The following is a 19,526-nucleotide window of genomic DNA, read 5'->3' as shown; positions in this document are numbered from 1 at the left end:
GATTGGCTACACCTGAAAAACAAATACTGCATATGTAAATATGTGTCAACATGTAAATTAATGATATGATCAGTGACATCCATCCTCCTGGGTGAACTTGAATCATGAAGCCCCTGAAATGTACATGGCCCAGAAGTTCGCCTGGAGGGGAGATGTGTGGCCAGAGCTCCCTGGCAAAGCAGGGTTCTGAAACAGAAAGTCCTTAATTAGCAACTGAGTTTTTCAGAGGGTAAAAGGTGGTTATTGCATTTTAATAGACTCTTTAGATTATTATTTTTTATTTCTAGGGTAGATCATGTAGATCCAGTATTCAGGGTATAGCAGGAGATACTTTTTTTGTTCCTCACAGAGGGATTTACCCTTATTCTTTGATATTTAAAAGCAGGCCACCATAAACATAAACCTGCATTTTGAGTTAACGCCTAGTCAAATCAGGTGTTATGGTAAAGGGGATAAATGACTCAGGAATTTAAAAAAGGAATTAAATGACTCGGGTGATGTGTGTTGTGGTCAGTACCTGTACACACATTGTGTGTATTCCTTGGCTTAATTGGTCCCAGCCTGGAAGACAGGGTCAAGGTCTAAAGACAGGGTCCAGCCAGTCTGTCTGGGAATCTCAGTGTCCTGGGTTTTCCCCCTTGTACTCGGAGTTTACACTAGGTGGCATGCAAGGAAAGCTGAACAAATTCAGAAACTTGACTCCGGGGAAGCAAGATTCTTTGGCACAGGCCCTGATGGGAGGGTTTGGCTCTGGAGTCCACATGTGATTTGTGGTTGTTCTCTCTTTGCCCCCAGGATGAAGTGTCCTCTTGCCGGGACAAATAAAAGATTTCTAATTAACACAATTAAGAACACCCTGCCCTCCCACAAAGAGCAAGACCATGAACAAAAAGAGGACAGCAAGGAACCGGCGAAAAGCCAGAGCCAGAAGGAGGAAGGGCGCCAGAAGCACCGGTCTCACCCATACAAGCACAGTGTCCACACCCGGCGCTCGCCGCCCGGGAAGCGGGGGAAGCGGGGTGGCCACGAGAAATCGCAGTCGCGGTCCAGCAAGCGGTGAGGTGGGGGCCCGGGGCCCAGCGAGACCCTCCCAGCGCCCGGGCCTGGGGTGGTTCGGAGACACCAGGACGGGTTTACAGCAGGGCCTCCGTCCTGACGGCGGACAGTCACCCGAGGCTCCACGAAGGAAGGAGCACAGCGACCTCCCTGCAGGTTTAAGCGGCTTCGGCGGTGTAATATACATTCGTCTGGGTTTTCTTCTGTCTTGTTTGGAAGTTGGTTTCAAAATAAATCTAGAACTTACAAGTTTTTGGAGATTATTAAAACTAGTTCCAGTTTTTGTTTTTGTTTTTTGATGTGTTGCACTTGTGGTCTTTTCTCAGAATTTCTCAAAACAGGAAGATACTTGTCGATCCTATACTTTTTAGGGGTGATGATTTTAGAAACCTGGCCAGTGACCATATTTATGAAAAGCTGTAGCCCTTATTTACCCAGAAATTCTTGAGAGCTCTGCACCCATTGACCTTTAAATGAACAACGTAGGAAAATCTCAAAATCCTTTTGAATTTAGCGCCTCCCCCCACCATCAATAACCAGGGGTTAAAAAACTCTCTCTTTCCTTGTGCATTTTCAAACTCATTCCTGAGATAGAACAATATGTACGTTTTAAGTGGTGCTTTTAAAAGAACCTTCAAAAGTTAAAATTCCTATTATTTTCGTGCTATGTCTTATTTAGCTAAAGACGTACGATGCCACTCTTAGGTGTTGTACAGTTGTTTCAGAAATCTGAATTTTAAATAAAAGTGTGTTTACAATGCTTTTTTTCTGTTTTTTTCAATATCAGTGTGGCTCTGTTTTTAACATACAATTATCATTACTCACACCTGTATTCTTCCTTTTATACTCAGAAAAATGTCACCAAGCACGCTCTTCCCCCATCCACGAAAGGAAGAAGAATCTCTGTTCACACCACCCCCCACCTCCCAAAGCATCCGAGCTTATGCCTGGCTGCTCCCAGATAATCACTTGACGCAGCCCTGCTCCCTGCTTCCCAGCAGCAGAAAAAAACCCTTTCTAAGTGCTAGAAAGGAGACCGTCCGCAAAGTCAGCTTCAGGGTGTTCAACAGACCCACTCTGCCCCCGCCGCAGAGCCGCCCGCCACACCTGTTCAGCCTGCTCTGAGTCCAAAGCTTGGGGCTTAGACCCAAAGCTTCTGCACAGCCCTGTTCCCCAAGAACCCAGCCTCACCCCCATGACTTTGTACAAACACCCTTTCCTCTCAAACACTGAAAAGGGACCATTTGGTTCATATGACTTTATCCAAGTCCAGTTACACATTAGCCTGTATCATTTGTGCTAAATTTGAAATGTTTTGTATTTAAACATCTATTAGAGACAGCACAGAGTTGTGGTTTTTAAACACTTCTAAGGGAGAAGGCAATGGCACCCCACTCCAGTACTCTTGCCTGGAAAATCCCATGGACGGAGGAGCCTGGTAGGCTGCAGTCCATGGGGTCGCTAAGAGTTGGACACGACTGAGCGACTTCACTTTCACTTTTCACTTTCATGCATTGGAGGAGGAAATGGCAACCCACTCCAGTGTTCTTGCCTACAGAATCCCAGGGACTGCGGGGCCTGGTGGGCTGCCGTCTATGGGGTCGCACAGAGTCGGACACGACTGAAACGACTTAGCAATTAAGTAAAAGTTGAACTCTCTCATTTGTCTACGTGCCCTGAATTTAGAGCACACTGGCAAGCTCATTATTCTGAAAAAGGGGATGATCATGATAAGCATGTTCTTCCCCTCGACAGTAAAGGAAGTGCTTCAGCCTCATCACACTTATCTTTCTCAGACAGCTGTGTTAAAGGACAAGCATTCCTCAAAACCATTTTCCCCTTAAAAACCTCCACCCCACTTCAGAAATTTTTATTAGAGTCTTTAAAACTTTCATCAGGGCTTCCCAGGTGGCTCAGTGGCTAAAGAATCTGTCTGTAATGCAGGAGATGCAGGTTTGATCCCTGGTTTGGGAAGATCCCCTGGAGAAGGGCATGGCAACCCACTCCAGTGTTCTTGCCTAGAGAATCCCATGGGCAGAGGAGCCTGGAGGGCTACAGTCCATGGGGTCGAAAAAGAGTCAGACACAACTGAGTGACTAACACTTTCACTTTTCACTTTTCTCTGAAAAACCTATACACCTATGCTTTGACCTCTGATGGGCAAAATAGATCTCAGAGCTGAGAGGTTGTTCCTGGGTTATAATCCTGAATTCAGCTTGAATAAAATTTTTCATTTCTTTTCTAGATTGATTTTTTTAATTTTTTTAAAATTTATTTTTAATTGGAGGATAATGCTTTACAATACTGTGATGGCTTCTGCCATACAACAACATTAATCAGCCGTAAATATATACGTGTTTCCCCTCTTGAACCTCCCTGTCACCCCCTATACCATCCCAGATTGTTGACAATAAGCATACAATCCAATTCAACTGCAATTTTAAAACCTAGCAAGTTTTAACAAGTTTTCTCTAAAATTTAGATGGGACTGCAAAGGACCTAGAGTAACCAAAACCATTTTGAAAAAAAAACAACGCTGGAGGACTTGCTCTATCTCACTTCGAGGCTTATTATAAATTTACAGTAATTTGGAGAATGTGGCATTGACATCAAAATGGACAAACAGATCACTGGAACAGATGGAGAGTCCAGAAACCGACTGCACATGTATGTTACAATGACTTTTGACAAAAGCAAAAAAGTAAGTTGGTGGGGGGTGGACTTCTAGGATGACAGGATGAGGACTTCTGCAGAGGGGCTCCCAGTGAAAACTATCTAAGAAACAATTATTTAAAATCTCCAGAAATGATACTAAGGGCACTGCAGCACATACACTTTTTTTTATAAGTCAACAAAGATATAGTAATAGTGATAGTCTGGTTTTTAATCACACCCACTCCCTCCCCTCTCCCAGTTCAGTGGCACAGAAACCCCACTCCAGACTTGCGTGGCCTGGAACACAAATCTCGCTCTGCCCCCAGCATGTAGGCTGTTCTCCCAGAGAGCGGGATGCCAGCATTTCTCATCGTGTCCCCAGACACCCGTTGTTGAGACTAAGTTCCGAGCAAGAGTGGCCAGGAGATGAGGCTGCCTCCTCCCATCTGGTTCCCACTGGGACACAGGTCACAAAGCCACTGGGAGTTCTGAGTCCCTGATCACCCTCGCCCCGGCTCATGAGACAGTGGTTCCACGTCAAGAAGACCTGAAGCCACTGCACCCACCTCTGCCTCCTGCTCAGTTCCTAAGGTGGGGGTATAACAGATAGAAGCACATCACTGTCCATATACCACTTCCCAGTTCCAGAACCCTGGCTCAGAGATTTTTCTGGAGGAGGAAGCAGGCTACAAACAGATAGCTCCTAGCCTCTTCCCAGAGAAACTGACTTTGTTTGCCAAAGAACATGGAGAAGTTCGCGCGTAATGATGCATTCAAAAACTGGAGATTGTGGTGAGAAATAAGAGGATATTGGTAGATTTGTTGAAGACAGAGGCTAAACTGAAGACTCTTAGTTTGCTGTAGAGAACTTGGGGTGGGAGCGGGGCGCTGGGAGTAGCTCTCCTAGGATAATAACAAATATCAAACACTGATCTCAGGAACTATTTGGTTTAGTCTCTGGAACAACCGATGCCTTAGAGCATTGTTGAAAACAATAGAGCAATTATCCTACAAGTTGTGGAGCTTAACAGCTAGGTGCAATCAGGGGAAAAGACCGCCAAAAAGAAGCCCTGCCAATGCACTGTCATCCAGGGCAGCTGGGCACACTCAAGGCTGCACACCATTGGTTGAGAAGCAACATCAAAGGTTTAACACTCCATGTGTTTGTGTAAAATAGACTTCACTGAAATAAAAGTCACTAAACAAGCAATGGAGAAGGAAATGGCAACCCACTCCAGTATTCTTGCCTGGAGAATTCCATGGATGGAGGAGCCTGGTGGGCTACAGGCCACGGGGTCGCAAAGAGTCGGACACGACTGAGTGACTTCACTTCACTTTCACTTAAGCAATCAAGTAAATGGAAGCGGGGACCACAACCCAGAATTTCTATCCTAAACTATCTAAAATGTCCAGTTTCCAACAAAATGTATGAGACATACAAAGAAACAGAAAAACATGACTTACACATCGGGGGCGGGGGGGAGGTGGTGGGTGGGGGAAGCCGACAACACAAATTGCCTGTGAGAGTGACCAGATGTTGGATTTAACAGTTAATGGAGACTTCAAGTAGTTATAAAACACAGTATGTTCAAATAACTAGTGGAAACCATGGTTTACAAAATAAAGGAAGGTATGCTGACAATGTTACATCAAATAGCTCGTACCAATAAAGACATACAAACTTTTAAAGAACCAAATAAAAATTCTGGACTTAAAAAGTACAATTGAAATGAAAAATTAACTAGAGAGGCCCAAATTCTTGCAGAACAATTTACAAACCTGAAGTTGACAGAGACTTTGCAAGCCAAAGAACAAAGAAAAAAAGAATGAAGAAAAATGAACAGAGCCTCAAGAAATGTGGAGTGCCATTAAGTACATCAAGATACATGTAAGAGAAATATCAGAAAAGGAGAAAGAAAACATATGTGAAGATACAATGGTTGAAATCATTCCTAATTTATTGAAAACACTAATCTACACATTCAGAAAGCTCCACAAATTCCACAAAGAAATCCACAGATAGACATGTGACAGTTTGACAAAAAAGGCTGAAAGGCAAATACAAGGTGAAGATCTTGAGGTGGCAAGAGAAAAAAGACTTTCCATTTGTAAGAAATTCAATAAAGATTAGCAATTGACTTCTCATCAGCAACAGTAGAGGGCAAAAAGCAATGGGATAACATAATCCAAAGGAAAAAAAAAAAACCTGTCAATCAAGAATCTGATATAGCAAAGCTATCTTTTAAAAAACAAACAAACAAAAAAGAAGACAAAACAAAGACATTACCCAATAAACAAAAACTTAGGATGGTCGGAGGATATAAATCTTGGCCCAAATAAAAATTTTCAAGTAACTCAAAAAAAAAAATTGAGTTTGTTTTTGGTGCACACAGTATAATTTTTTCACCAAAAGCAGTGACCCCAGAGGGTAATTTGAATTCACATAAATAAACGAGCACTGGTAAATGTCACATAAACCAAGTAGAGAGTGCTTCACCTATTTTAACTAAAAAGTCTCGGTAAAAATGAAGGTTCAGTTCAGTTCAGTCGCTCAGTCGTGTCCGACTCTTTGCGACCCCATGAATCACAGCACACCAGGCCTCCCTGTCCATCACCAACTCCCAGAGTTCACTCAGACTCACATCCATCGAGTCAGTGATGCCATCCAGCCATCTCATCTTCTGTTGTCCCCTTTTCCTCCTGCCCCCAATCCCTCCCAGCATCAGAGTCTTTTCCAATGAGTCAACTCTTCGCATGAGGTGGCCAAAGTACTGGAGTTTCAGCTTTAGCATCATTCCTTCCAAAGAACACTCAGGGCTGATCTCCTTCAGAATGGACTGGTTGGATCTCCTTGCAGTCCAAGGGACTCTCAAGAGTCTTCTCCAACACCACAGTTCAAAAGCATCAATTCTTCAGTGCTCAGCCTTCTTCACAGTCCAACTCTCACATCTATACATGACCACAGGAAAAACCATAGCCTTGACTAAACAGACCTTTGTTGGCAAAGTAATGTCTCTGCTTTTCAATATGCTATCTAGGTTGGTCATAACTTTCCTTCCAAGGAGTAAGCGTCTTTTAATTTCATGGCTGCAGTCACCATCTGCAGTGATTTTTGAGGTAGTGCATCTCAAATGGAAAAGTTATGAAACTAATACATGACACATGAAACGGTGTGCTATTTTTATAAATCCAATGTTAAAACTTTTGTTGGGCTCGGGGGAGAGGTTATTTCAGGTAACTGAGAATTAGATGCATACTTTGTAATAGAGTGAATACTTTCCTATTCTGAGAATTGTTATGTTTTTAAATGGTTTGAAAAAATAAGACAACCAAGAGTATGCAAGAGAGACCATGTGGGCCTAGAGTCTAAAACATTTATATAGCTCTTTACAGAAACCATTTGCCAACCTCCATTTAAACATTTTAGCTTAAAATATGTATATATACATTTTATTCACTTACATAAGGGGGCTTCTCAGATGGCTCAGTGGTAAAGCATATGCCTTCAGTGTAGGAGATATGGGTTTGATTTGTGGATTGGGAAGATTCCCTGGAGAAGGAAATGGCAATCCACTTCAGTATTCTTGCCTGGGAAATCCCATGGACAGAGGAGCCCAGCAGGCTACAGTCCATGGGGTCACAAAAGAGACATGACTTTATGTAATTATAAAATATAGTAAAAATACATCTCTATTCTCCTCTCTTAAATTATTTGAAAAGCAATTGAATGAAACAATATGTATTTTTGATCCTGTAACATATAGAAGTGTAATAATTTTGCCAATAACAACATAGATGAGGTGAGTGAGCACACAGCTAGGTTGACCTAAAACAACAACATAAGAGTTGTTCTTGAATTCATAAGAATGAATCAAGAAAATCTGAAATGATCAATGGGAAGGTTGATATAACAAAAGCTATAAATAGTCAGCACCAGTGCCACATGCTCAGTTCTGAGCACCAGACCAGGCAAACTTGGTCCCAAGAGCTGTAAAATGATGGGGTGTCAGGGGAGGCCTGAGAATGGGCATTTGCAGCCACTCCAAGGTAAAGTGGACCAGCACACACTCACCCATTCATTCCTGCAGGTCCCTGAATGCCCTGTACCCATCCTGGGAAGAGACGTCTTACATAAACTGGGGGCTACTCTCCACAACGGGAGACAAGCTAGAGTCTGGGGTCCCCATAGACAAAGGGCACAAGATAATGAATGACACTAATGGCTGAGGACAAACCTCCCCGGACAGAGTGAGTCCACCTCCCTGAGGTGAAGCTCAAGGTCTGGGACCAGGGACGGATGGGATGAGCTGTCAGAGCAAGTCCGGTAATAGTCCATCTAAAACCCAGACACACATGACCCAAGGGAAAACAGTACCCTCGCCATCAGGGGGCCTTGTTGGGCACTGACTGCCCCTGTACAAGACCTGATTGGCTAGGGCCTTATTCGACCATCCAATCGGCCTGTAATACCCCCACTCTTGGCATAAAGAAACCCAGTGGGGAATGCAGGATGGTACAGATTGTTTTGTTGCTGTTTAGTCATTAAGTCATGCCCAACTCTTTGTGACCCCATAGACTGTAGCCCACCAGGCTCCTCTGTCCATGAAATTTCCCAGGCAAGAATACTGGAATGGGTTGCCATTTCCTTCTCTGGGGGATCTTTCTCACCCAAGGATCGAACCTGAGCCTCCTGGATCTCCTGCATTGGCAGGCAGATTCTTTACCACTGCATCACCAGGGAAGCCCCACAGGACCTCAGGGCAGTAATGAAGCCCCTGAAGAAACACATCCAACAGTCCCTAATCCCTACACCCTACTGGCCACTCTCCATCCACCAGGACCTGGTATTCTGTGTTAAGATTTATAAGATGCCTTCTGGGGCTTCCCTGGCAGTCCAGTGGTTAAAACTTTGCCTTCAGATGCAGGGGTTGCAAGTTTGATCCCTGGCCAGGGAACTAAGATCCCAAAATGCCTCTAGAACAACAACAACAACAGCAAAAACCTGAAAAAAACAGATGCAATATTGTAACAAATTCAATAAAGACTTTAAAGATGATCCACATCCCCACCAAAAAAATCTTTTTTAAAAGCACTTTAAAAAAAAGACACACCTCCTATATTCCATTTGCCCCAAAGTCACACAGAATTTTTGCTTTTGAGTGGCAGGACCCAAAGACACAACAAAAACAATACTTCCAGACAGTACTGCTCCAAGAATTCAAAAATTCCCTCATCATCTTTGGGGAAACAGCTAAAGGCCTAAAAGATCTACATCTGAAGGAGGGATCCCCTCCTCCAAAACGTAGACATCAGTCTGATCGCCAGGCCTACTAAGGAAGCTTCCGATAAAAAATACTGTAACCACCCCCAAACCACCTAGCCAATAAAGTGTATGAAGTGTCCAAGAAAAGGGTTCAGATATCACAAACCAGGATCACTCACCTGGCAGCATTCTCAACAGAAGGTCAGGGAAGCCCACCTTAGGAGACGGGAGACGCATATGTAGCCTCACCCCTCCTAGAATTAGAAGACTTCTTGGGGGTCTCCTGGGGATGGCAGCACCTGGATCCCCAGCCCTAGTCTAGTAGCTAAGCCTCTACTTGAAATGTTGAATGGAAAGGATGATGATCCTTCTAAATGGAAACCAGAATTCAAAGGGGCCTTTTGAGAATTGAAACAGCAATTCCTTCAGGCCCCCGTCCTGGCCCTCCCAGACTGAGCTACTTCAACAGAGATCCAGGAGGCCAGCAGCGGCCAGTTAATGACCACAGGAGATACTTCTTTCCCCAATTGCAGCTTGTCAAGTATAAGGGAGGCTCATCAAAGAACTCACTCCAGGAGGGAAGCCCTATATCATTGGTTAGCGGGGTCACGGTAACTCCTGGCATGAAAGGTATAGTCAGTGGGATTGTTGAAACATGCCTGACTCCCTTCTCCACCAAAGCCCCAGATAAGGACCATTCAGATCAGGGGGACATACCCTGGAGAAGACTGACATACTGATCTCATGCTGAGGGCAGCTGGCAATTTCAGGTATCTCTTGGTGCTAGTAAACACATTTTTTGAGTGGATAGAAGAATTCCCCGCTACAATTGAAACAGCAGCTGAAGCGGCTAAGGCAGTAGTAAGAGAGAGAATCCCCAGGTTTGGGCTCCCAGGATCCCTACAACAAATGATGGTCCAGGACTTGAATCTCAAGTGACAAAGGGGATGGCTGGACCTTCCTCTCAGCCCAGAGACCTCAATCAATAGAGAAAATAGATCAAATCAGATCTGGAAACAGGTGTTAGCCAAGCTATGTCAGGAAACTCTGACTGCTCTACTCCACATGCGGTCAGCTCCAGGTTAAGTGCCCTTGAACTTAATGGGAAATGAACTCCCATTTCCACAGCTGGAGAGAAAAGACACCTCAGTCCCCTTGGAATGGAACAACTCAAGTGTGCGCTCCAGTTAGGAGAAACCAGGAAAGCTCTCATGGAATATGGGACCCAGTTGTGCTTGCACTCACTGACCCAGCCCCAGCCTTCCAGCCAGGAGCCTACGCGCATCTGAAAACCTGGAAAACCAGCAGCCCGCAAGCCCTGCTCACCCCTAAGTGGAGCAGACGCCACCTGGTGACCTTCACCACCCTCCCCGCTCTGAAGTCGCAGGGGCCACTCCATGGGGACACTATACTCTAGCTAAGAGGCCCCCAAGCCCCAGCCTCCAGAGAAACAAGCTGGGGCCATGGGCCCCTTAACCACTCGCGTGAACCATGCTCTGACCTGGAGCTTCTTTTCCGAAATACCACCAAAATGGGCCAGGGACACTCAGGTGCATCCAGCCCAAAGACCTGGAGTCCTGCCTTTTCAGGAGAATGTGACAGGTAACCACTGTTCTCTTGTTGATATCTGAGCATGTATTTTAAACCATCTCCTTTGTCTCCAAGAGGTTAGACAAATGGGAGTGGAGGGATTCATCATCAGCAAAGCCCATGCACAATTCCAGGAGAATAAAAGCAGAATCTGGGTAATAAAATCAAGTCTGACCTTTTCTTCTTTTCCTCAGTGCTGAGTCTAGTGTCGCTGGCTCACAGGCAGCCACGGGCAGAGACCTCGAACCTGGCACTTCAGACCAGGGTTCCTGATGGGTAGTGGCTGCACTTACACCTGGGCTCAGAGCTGTGTGCAAAGAGCCCTACCCCCTCATTGCTGACCGGGACCCTATAAAGCAGCCCTGCCCACAGCCTACAGGAGAGCCTGTGCTCTGGACCAGGACCTCACACCTCTCTGTTCTCTGATAAGGGAATAAAGCTTTCCTTTGCTTCCGAATCTGACTCAGTCTTGTTCTGTTGACTCAAACAACACCAGGCAGGTGGCCCTCCTTGGGGCCAACTCGGAAGGTTCAGTGACACGTGCCTGCTCTTCCCACCTGGCAGCAGAGAGGAAGCACCCTCCCTTCCACTTCTGGGGTAGTGTGAGATGAAGCCACCTAAAACAGAAAATTTAAATAAGTACCAAAATCTCATAATATAATACCACAAAGTTCCAGGTTGCAGTAACAAATTACTCATTATATCAAGAACCAGGTAGATCTCAAACTGAATGAAACAATCAATAGAGGACAATATCAAGATACCATCAGTAATAGAATTCTCACAGACGTGAAGCGAACATCATAAAAATGCCTCATTGATTATAAGCACTCTGATAATGAATAAAATAGAGCAGCTCAACAGAGAAATAGAAGGTGTAAGCAAGAGCCAAATAGAAATTATAATAACCAAATTAAAAACTCAATAGAAGGGCTCTACAGCTGAGTGGAGAGCCCAGATGAAAGAATCAGTGAACTGAGAGATAGAAATTACCCAAACAGAACAACAGAGAGAAAATTCTGAGGTGAAGAAATGAATCACCAACATATTGCTGGTGGGAATGAAGAATGATTTGGAATTTATATATAAAAATATATTTATATTTACATATATATATTACATGCAACAGCCATATAACCCAGTGATTGCATTTCTAAGTATTTAGCCTAGAGAAATGAAAACTTATGTTCTCACAAAAACCTGTACAAAAATATTTACAGCAGCTTTATTCATAATAGGGGCTTTCCTGGTGGCTCAGATGGTAAAGAATTTGACTGCAGTGTGGGAGACCCAGGTTCGACCCCTGGGTTGGAAAGATCCCCTAGAGAAGGGAATGGCAGTATTCTTGCTTGAAGAAGCCCATGGACAGAGGACCCTGGCAGGCTGAAGTCTATAGGGTCACAAAGAGTCAGACACAACTGAATGACTTTCACTTCAAGCAACAATAAGACCAGATGTCCTTCAATGAGTGAATGGTCAAACAAAAGGCAGTATACATCCACACCATGAAACACTACCCAGCAATGAACAAGAGCAAACTACAGATACATACCCTGGTTGAATCTCCAAGGAATTATGAATGGAAAATCCAATCCTAAAAGGTTGCATATTATGCCACTTATGTGACATTCTTGGAACGACAAAATTATAGGAATGGAGACTAGGTTAGTGGTTGGCAGCAGTTTTAAGGAAAGAGCGAGAGTGAGGAGAATAAAAGAGTGATGAGATATCCTCGTCGTGGTGATGGAAATGCCCCATGCCTTCACTGATGGATGCCCGTGTCCTAGTGGTGATACTGTCTAGGGTTTTGCAAGATGTTACCATTGGGAGAAACTGAGTAAAGGGTACAATAGACCCTCTCTGTATGAGATCTTACAACTGCATCTGAATTGATAATTACCCCAAAATGAAAAGTTTAAATGAATTAAAAAAAAAAAAAGACAAATCACTGACTAGGAGAGGTTATTTGAAATACAAAACAATATTCTTAAAGAATAGTTTCATTAGATATATAATTGGGGGTTGACATTCTTTTTTCTTCAGCATTTTAAAGATGTGTTTTCACTATTTCTGACCTCATTGGTTCTGGTTAAGTCTGCACCCATGTGAATAATTTTCCTCAGTTCAGTTCAGTCCCTCAGTTATGTCCAACTCTTTGCAACCCCATGGACTGCAGCATGCCAGGCTTCCCTGTCCATCACCAACTCCTGGAGTTTACTCAGACTCTTGTCCATTGAGCCGGTGATGGCGTCCAACCATCTCATCCTGTCACCCCCTTCTCCTCCCACATTCAATCTTTCCCAGCATCAGGATCTTTTCCAATGAGTCAGTTCTTCGCATCCAGTGGCCAAAGTATTCGAGCTTCACCTTCAACATCAGTCCTTCCAATGAATATTCAGGACTGATTTCCTTTAGGATGGACTGGTTGGATCTCCTTGCAGTCCAAGGGACTCTCAAGAGTCTTCTCCAACACCACAGTTCAAAAGCATCAATTCTTCAACGCTCAGCTTTCTTTATGGTGCAAGAATACATGTACATACATATACATGACTGCTGGAAAGACCATAGCTTTGACTAGATGGATCTTTTTTTGGTAAAATAATGTTTCTGCTTTTTAATATGTTGTCTGGGGTTGTCATAGCTTTTCTTCCAAGGAGCAAGTGTCTTTTAATTTCATGGCTGCAGTCACCATCTGCAGTGATTTTGGAGCCCAGAAAAATAAAGTCTGTCACTCTTTCCACTGTTTCCCCATCTATTTGGGGAACCAGATGCCATAATCTTTGTGTGTTTTTTTATTTGTATTTTATTTTTTTAATTTTTAATTAAATTACTTTATTTATTTTAATTGGAGGCTAATTACTTTACAATATTGTAGTGGTTTTTGCCATGCATTGACATGAATCGGCCATAGGTGTACATGTGTTCCCATTCTGAACCCCCTCCCACCACCCTCCCCATCCCATCCCTCAGGGTCATCCCAGTGCACCAGGATCTTTGTTTTCTGAATGTTGAGATTTAAGCCAGGTTTTTCCACTCCTCTCTTTGACTTTCATCAAGAGGCTCTTTAGTTCCTCTTCACTTTCTGCCATAAGGGTGGTGTCATCTGCATATCTGAAGTTATTGATATTTATCCCGGCAATCTTGAGGCTGTGCTTCATCCAGACCGGCATTTTGCATGATGCACCCTGCATATAAGTTAAATAAGGAGGGTGACAATATAGAGCCTTGATATACTCCTTTCCCAATTTGGAACCGGTCTGTTGTTCTATGTCCGCTTCTAACTGTTGCTTCTTGATCTGCATACAGATTTCTCAGGAGGCAGGTAAGAGGTTCTGGTAATTTTCCTGCCTTTGAGTAAAGTGTTTTTCTGTGTTTTTAAGACTTTCTCTTTGGTTTTCATAGATCTCACTGTAATGTGCCTAGATGTGGCTTCCTTTATAAATTTCTTGTTTGGGATATACTAAATCTCTCATAATTATGAATTTATATATTTCCACAGATTTGGAAAGTTTTTTCTCACTGTTTCTTCTAATATTTCTTGTGCTTCATTCTCTTTCGTTTTCTCCTTTGGAGAGTCCAAGTCTATGTAGGTCAGACTTTTTTGTATTAGTTCATAGTCTCTGAAGCTCTATTAACATTTCTTTTTCAGTTTCTTTTTCTTTTTTTGGAGGAGGGAGGGACTCCTTTTCAGATTGAATGATCTTTTGTTTGTTTTTGGTCACTCTTCAAAGCCTTTACATAGTTGATATTTTTAGCTTTATTGAGATATCATTGATATATGATAAGCTGCATGTATGTTAAGGTATAATTTGATGTGCTTTGGGATATATTTATACCAATGAAACATCTATCAAGAAGATAAGCAACCTATCTATCACAGTCAGAGTATTCTCATGCCCCTTCTAACCCATCACCCTACTCTCTTCCACACCCTCTGTCCACTGATATCTTTTCTATAACTATAGATTAATTTGCATTTTCTAGAGTAATGTTGACTATAGCTTCCCAAGTGGTGCAGTGGTAAAAAATCCAGTGCAGGAGATGCAAGAGATGTAGGTTTGATCCCTGGATTGGGAAGATCCCCTAAAGAAGAAAATAGTAGGCCTCTCCAATCTTCTTGCCTGGGAAATCCCATGGACAGAGGAGCCTGGTGGGCTACAGTCCATGAGATCGCAAAGAGTTGGACACGACTGAGCGACAGAGCATGCACACACACACACACACACACACACACACACACACACGAGAAGTCCCTAAAGCTTGGGGCCTGCCTGATAATGTTATCACAGAAGGAATGTCATGATGATTTCCTCCACTGCACTAACCTGGAGCTGCCTCTCCATAGCCCAGTATTAGGAACATCTCAGGCAAAGAGGTGAAGACGGCTCCCAGGGGACTGGCAAGCTTGGAAGGAAATGGCAGGTGTGGTTTTGTGCGGGATCAACTTAGCTAAGCTGGAGCTGAGTTTCCCAGAATCCCCTTTCTGTGTGGTTTTGTTAAGATTGGCTGCAGGGAAACTTGTACATAACTTGAATGGGGAAACCGAAGTAGCACCCTTGAAGCCCAAGATGGAGGGGCCTGCACGTGGCTGCCGATGTGCAGGCCTCCTTCTCCACTAGGGTGGGGTATGGGGGGTGCCGCTGGGCCTATGGTTCCCCCAGCTCCTCTGAGCTCCAGGCCAGAGCCAGATGCAGCTCAGTAAGGAGAGGGCCAGCTTCTTCCGTGGGTTTCCCAGGCCTCCTGGGTGAGGGACAGGCACAGGTCCAGGTTGTCTTCATGGGTTCTAGTTGGTTCTTGCAGGTCTGGCTTGCCTCTGTCCTTTTTCACATCTGGGCTTTTCCCTGACCGCCAGCCCTGCTGGCCTACAGCAAAGTTATGCCCACCACCAGACAACAGAGTCAAGCTTCCCATGGACATTTCACCAGTTCCCATCACTATAAAAACATCCAGTGCCCACAAAAGTCTTTTATTCCACATCACTCGTCATGGCTCTGCTTCTTGAAATGAACCTTGAGTGATATCGCCTGGCAGGCTGCAGTGACCCTGTCTGATTGACGGGAGGGAAGGACCTTTTCATTGCTTTGGAAAACAAAATTCCAAGTGATGAGCTTACTTTAAAAATTTACAGAGTTCTCAGTAAATAAGTGGACAATCCCTTATTGTTAGAATTATCTCCTAGGAAGCAACTCTTAAGAACCTCAAACTTAAATCTGACACATATTTCTTGATAAACATAGCTACAGGACTTCCTTTAAATACTTTGCAAAAATTCTGGACTTTTAGGAAAATAAAAGAAGTCAACCTCCAATCAAAGTATAACATTAACCTCAAATTATTTCTATTTAGCTATATCCTCCCCCCACACTGCCTTTTACAAAGCCACTTGAGAAATTCCATTTGACAGGGGATATTATTACAGTTTGTAATGCCCAACATCAGGGCAAGACTTTTTTTCCTCTTTTGTAAAATCAATTTGAGTTATTTACAATGAACTTAAAAACCATGAACTTTAATGAAAAAGCTTGACAGGTTTGATGTATGATAGACTAAAGTTTCCAAAAAAAAAATTTTTTTTTCTTTTTTTGGCCGTGGAATAAAAACATGGGTCTAGCCACTCAGTCTCTTCTCATAGAGCAGTGAAACAGAGTTGCCTGGTGATTATAAAATTTCTACAGAAAACTAGTTAACAAAAGAGATGTAAATGTTTTTCCATCAATGGAATAATGTAGCCAGAGGGGGCTTCGTTTCTCCCCAACAAATAGAATCGGTTTTTGTGTGTTTGTCTGCAAGCTAGTTACTGATTACATTACGTCGTTTATTCTGTCCAAGTAGCTCCTAATAATTATTTTTCAGGAGATCCACAAAATAGATAGGTACAGCATGCTCTCGCCAAACACTGGATCCTGGCCACAGATGCTTGACTTACGCGACGTTGTTCAACACATTCCTTCAGGCCTTCCATTGTGGTTGCACCCCAGCTCCTTGTTTTGTTAATGACTTTGCAGTTGTTGTAAGCAGTTTCTCAAAAGTAATCTTCAGCCCAGTGTTTACTTTGACCACTGGCTGTTGATTTAGAAGGAATTCTCTTTTCAAAGGAAATCCCTCCACTTTTCCTGTGCCTACAGGCAAGGCAGAATAATTGTCGTGGCACCCGGCCCTATGCGTTTAGAGCTTTGAAATGATCACAAAATTACTTTTCCCCTTTCATTTATTTTCCTCTTAAATCCTGTTTTACAGTAATCATTCAAATGACTTCACTACATGGTCAGCCAAATAATGGCTTTAGGAGGCTGGCTATTTTAAATAGTGAGGACTAAATAGCCACTTCTCAGTACAAACCTTTTAAAAAGTATTTGTTTAATGAACATGAAATGTCTAGAATATGAATGCAAATGCATCAGAAATGCAATTACACTTTTTCTAAAAACCTTTTATGCAAAAAAAAGTAGATTTTATTCCTTACTTGTAACTTCCTTAAAGATTGTATTTGTAAATGTCTCCGCATGAAATAAAAAGGAAAAGAATATGGCAAGATTAGAAAGGAAAACATCTTTTAGAATTGTGAGAGATATCTACCTAGTGACTTACTAATTAATATTAAATTATTGACTTCACAATATAAATATCAAATTAGTTCCTTAGCTGAGAGAATCTCTACATCCTGTGTTATATCGATTTCATAAATTCTTTGACTCTGTTGTCTCTTTATGACGATGTCATTCATTGAGACTAATATTTAAACTACAGAAAGAATAAAGCTTGGCTCACTCTAAATTTGTTAGACTTTTCCTTAAACTTGGTAATTTCTGTTCAACAGCCCTTCCCTCCCCAAACTATGACAGCATGCTGTGCTGTGCTAAGTTGCTTCACCCATGTCCGACTCTTTGCGACCCTACAGACCATGGCCCGCCAGGCTCCTCTGTCTAGGGCATTCTCCAGGCAAGAATGCTGTGGGTTGCCCATGCCTTCTCCAGGCGATCTTCCTGACCCAGAGATGGAATCCGCATCTCTTTCATCTCCTGCATTGGCAGGCGGGCTCTTTACCACTAGCGCCACCTGGGAAGCATGGCAACAACCAGTTCAGTTCAGTTCCTCAGTTATGTCTGACTCCTTGTGACCCCACGGACTGCAGCACGCCAGGCTTCCCTGGCCATCACCAACTCCTGGAGCTTGCTCACACTCATGTTCATCAAGTCGGTGATGCCATCCAACCATCTCATCCTCTGTCATCCCCTTCTCCCCCTGCCTTCAACCTTTCCCAGCATCAGGGTCTTCTCCAATGAGTCAGCTCTTTGCATCAGGTGGCCAAAGACAGATAGATGCTGGGTGAGAACATGCCTCCTGACTAGGCTTCAGCGAAGATGGGCTCAGGGAGCCCTTTAATTGCTGAAGTGACTCACAAGTCCTATGATGTCCAAGAGGCTGGTAAAGCTAGAAATACTCAGATATAGTCAGAAGGAATTTAAATAATTGATTAACTTTGTCATTTAAAAATCGTATTAAAAATTTGGGGGGTCTAAGATAACAAATTTGTGAAACGTTTCATATTTTTTATGTGTGTATGTACAGCTGATTCATATTGTTGTACAGCAGAAGCTAACACAACACTATAAAGCTGCTGCTGCTGCTGCTGCTAAGTCGCTTCAGTCGTGTCCGACTCTGTGCGACCCCATAGACGGCAGCCCACCAGGCTCCCCCGTCCTTGGGATTCTCCAGGCAAGAACACTGGAGTGGGTTGCCATTTCCTTCTCCAATGCATGAAAGTGAAAAGTGAAAGTGAAGTCACTCAGTCGTGTCTGACTCTTCACGACCCCATGGACTGCAGCCTACCAGGCTCTTCCATCCATGGGATTTTCCAGGCAAGAGTACTGGAGTGGGGTGCCATTGCCTTCTCCGCACTATAAAGCTACTTCAATTAAAACATAAAGTTAAAAAAATTGGGAGGGGGATAAATGTTTTGTTTGGAAAATGTCCAGACGTAGGAAGAATGCCAGAACTAGAAAATCACTATTTGGCAGTAATCGTTTCAGTTAAGAATCATCAACTGCTAAAATTCGTGGATGAAAACAACATGAGAAAAAAGATATCTGCACAGTTTCAACATATCTTTGCCTGTGTTGTTATTGTTCAGTTGCTAAGTCGTGTCTGACTCTTTGAGACCCCAAGAACTGCAGCATACCAGGCTCCCCTGTCCTTCACTATCTCCCAGAGTTTGCACAAATTCACGTCCACTGAGTCGGTGATGCCATCCAACCATCAACCATCTCATCCTTTGTCGACCCCTTCTCCTCCTGCCCTCAGCCTTTCCCAGCAAAATGGTCTTTTCCAATGAGTAGGCCCATTGCATCAGGTGGCCAAAGTATTGGCGCTTCAGCAACAGTCCTTCCAATGAATATTCAGGGCTGATGTCCTTCAAGATTGACTGGTTTGATCTCCTTGCTGTCCAAGGGACTCTCAAGAATCTTCTCCAGCACCACAAATCAAAAACATCAATTCTTTAGCACACAGCCTTCTTTATGGTCCAACTCTCACAGCTGTAGATGACTACTGGAAAAACCATAGCTTAGACTATATATCTTCCCCATAGGCTACTTATTAATTACAAATGAGGAAAAGAATTAAATTCCAGTGGAGAAGCCTGGCCTCACTGAAGACAGTTCTTTTGCCTCTTTCCTGCTTGCCCATTTCCATTCCCCTGTAACCTTGAAAGAGCCTAATTAACCTGTTGATACTTTCCTACATAAAAGGAAGAATAAAGAATTAAGTAGTTAAAGAATGACTAGCTCTTTCCCCTCAAGAGCACCCTTAGCAATCCTGCAGGCAGATCCTGTGGGTGAGATCACTTAGGAAGACAGAGTCAGCCAGTGTGCTCACAGTGGGCAAGGGGGTGCAGGACCCCACCTCCTGCCTTGATGACCACTAAGATTCTTTGCCCGTTAAAACCTGTCGTGGCTGGGACGTC

The 19,526-nt window shown here is 43.4% G+C and overlaps 1 protein-coding gene across 1 annotated transcript in view; it reads left to right on the top strand.

Moving 5' to 3' along the window:
* Nucleotides 1-1,816, top strand: part of LOC113902359 (protein POLR1D-like) — a 32,944-nt gene extending 31,128 nt beyond the window's left edge. The window contains exon 3 of the mRNA XM_027557526.1: nucleotides 796-1,816. Within this exon, the coding sequence (XP_027413327.1) occupies nucleotides 796-1,060 (265 nt within the window). The 3' untranslated portion in view covers nucleotides 1,061-1,816. The remainder of the gene's footprint in view (nucleotides 1-795) is intronic.
* Nucleotides 1,817-19,526: the final 17,710 nt, after the last annotated feature.

Source organism: Bos indicus x Bos taurus, chromosome 12 (assembly GCF_003369695.1).
Source record: "Bos indicus x Bos taurus breed Angus x Brahman F1 hybrid chromosome 12, Bos_hybrid_MaternalHap_v2.0, whole genome shotgun sequence".
In the NCBI taxonomy this organism is placed as follows: Eukaryota; Metazoa; Chordata; class Mammalia; order Artiodactyla; family Bovidae; genus Bos; species Bos indicus x Bos taurus.
The sequence above is the reverse complement of the archived record's forward strand: the minus strand, read 5'-3'. Positions and strand labels throughout refer to the sequence as shown.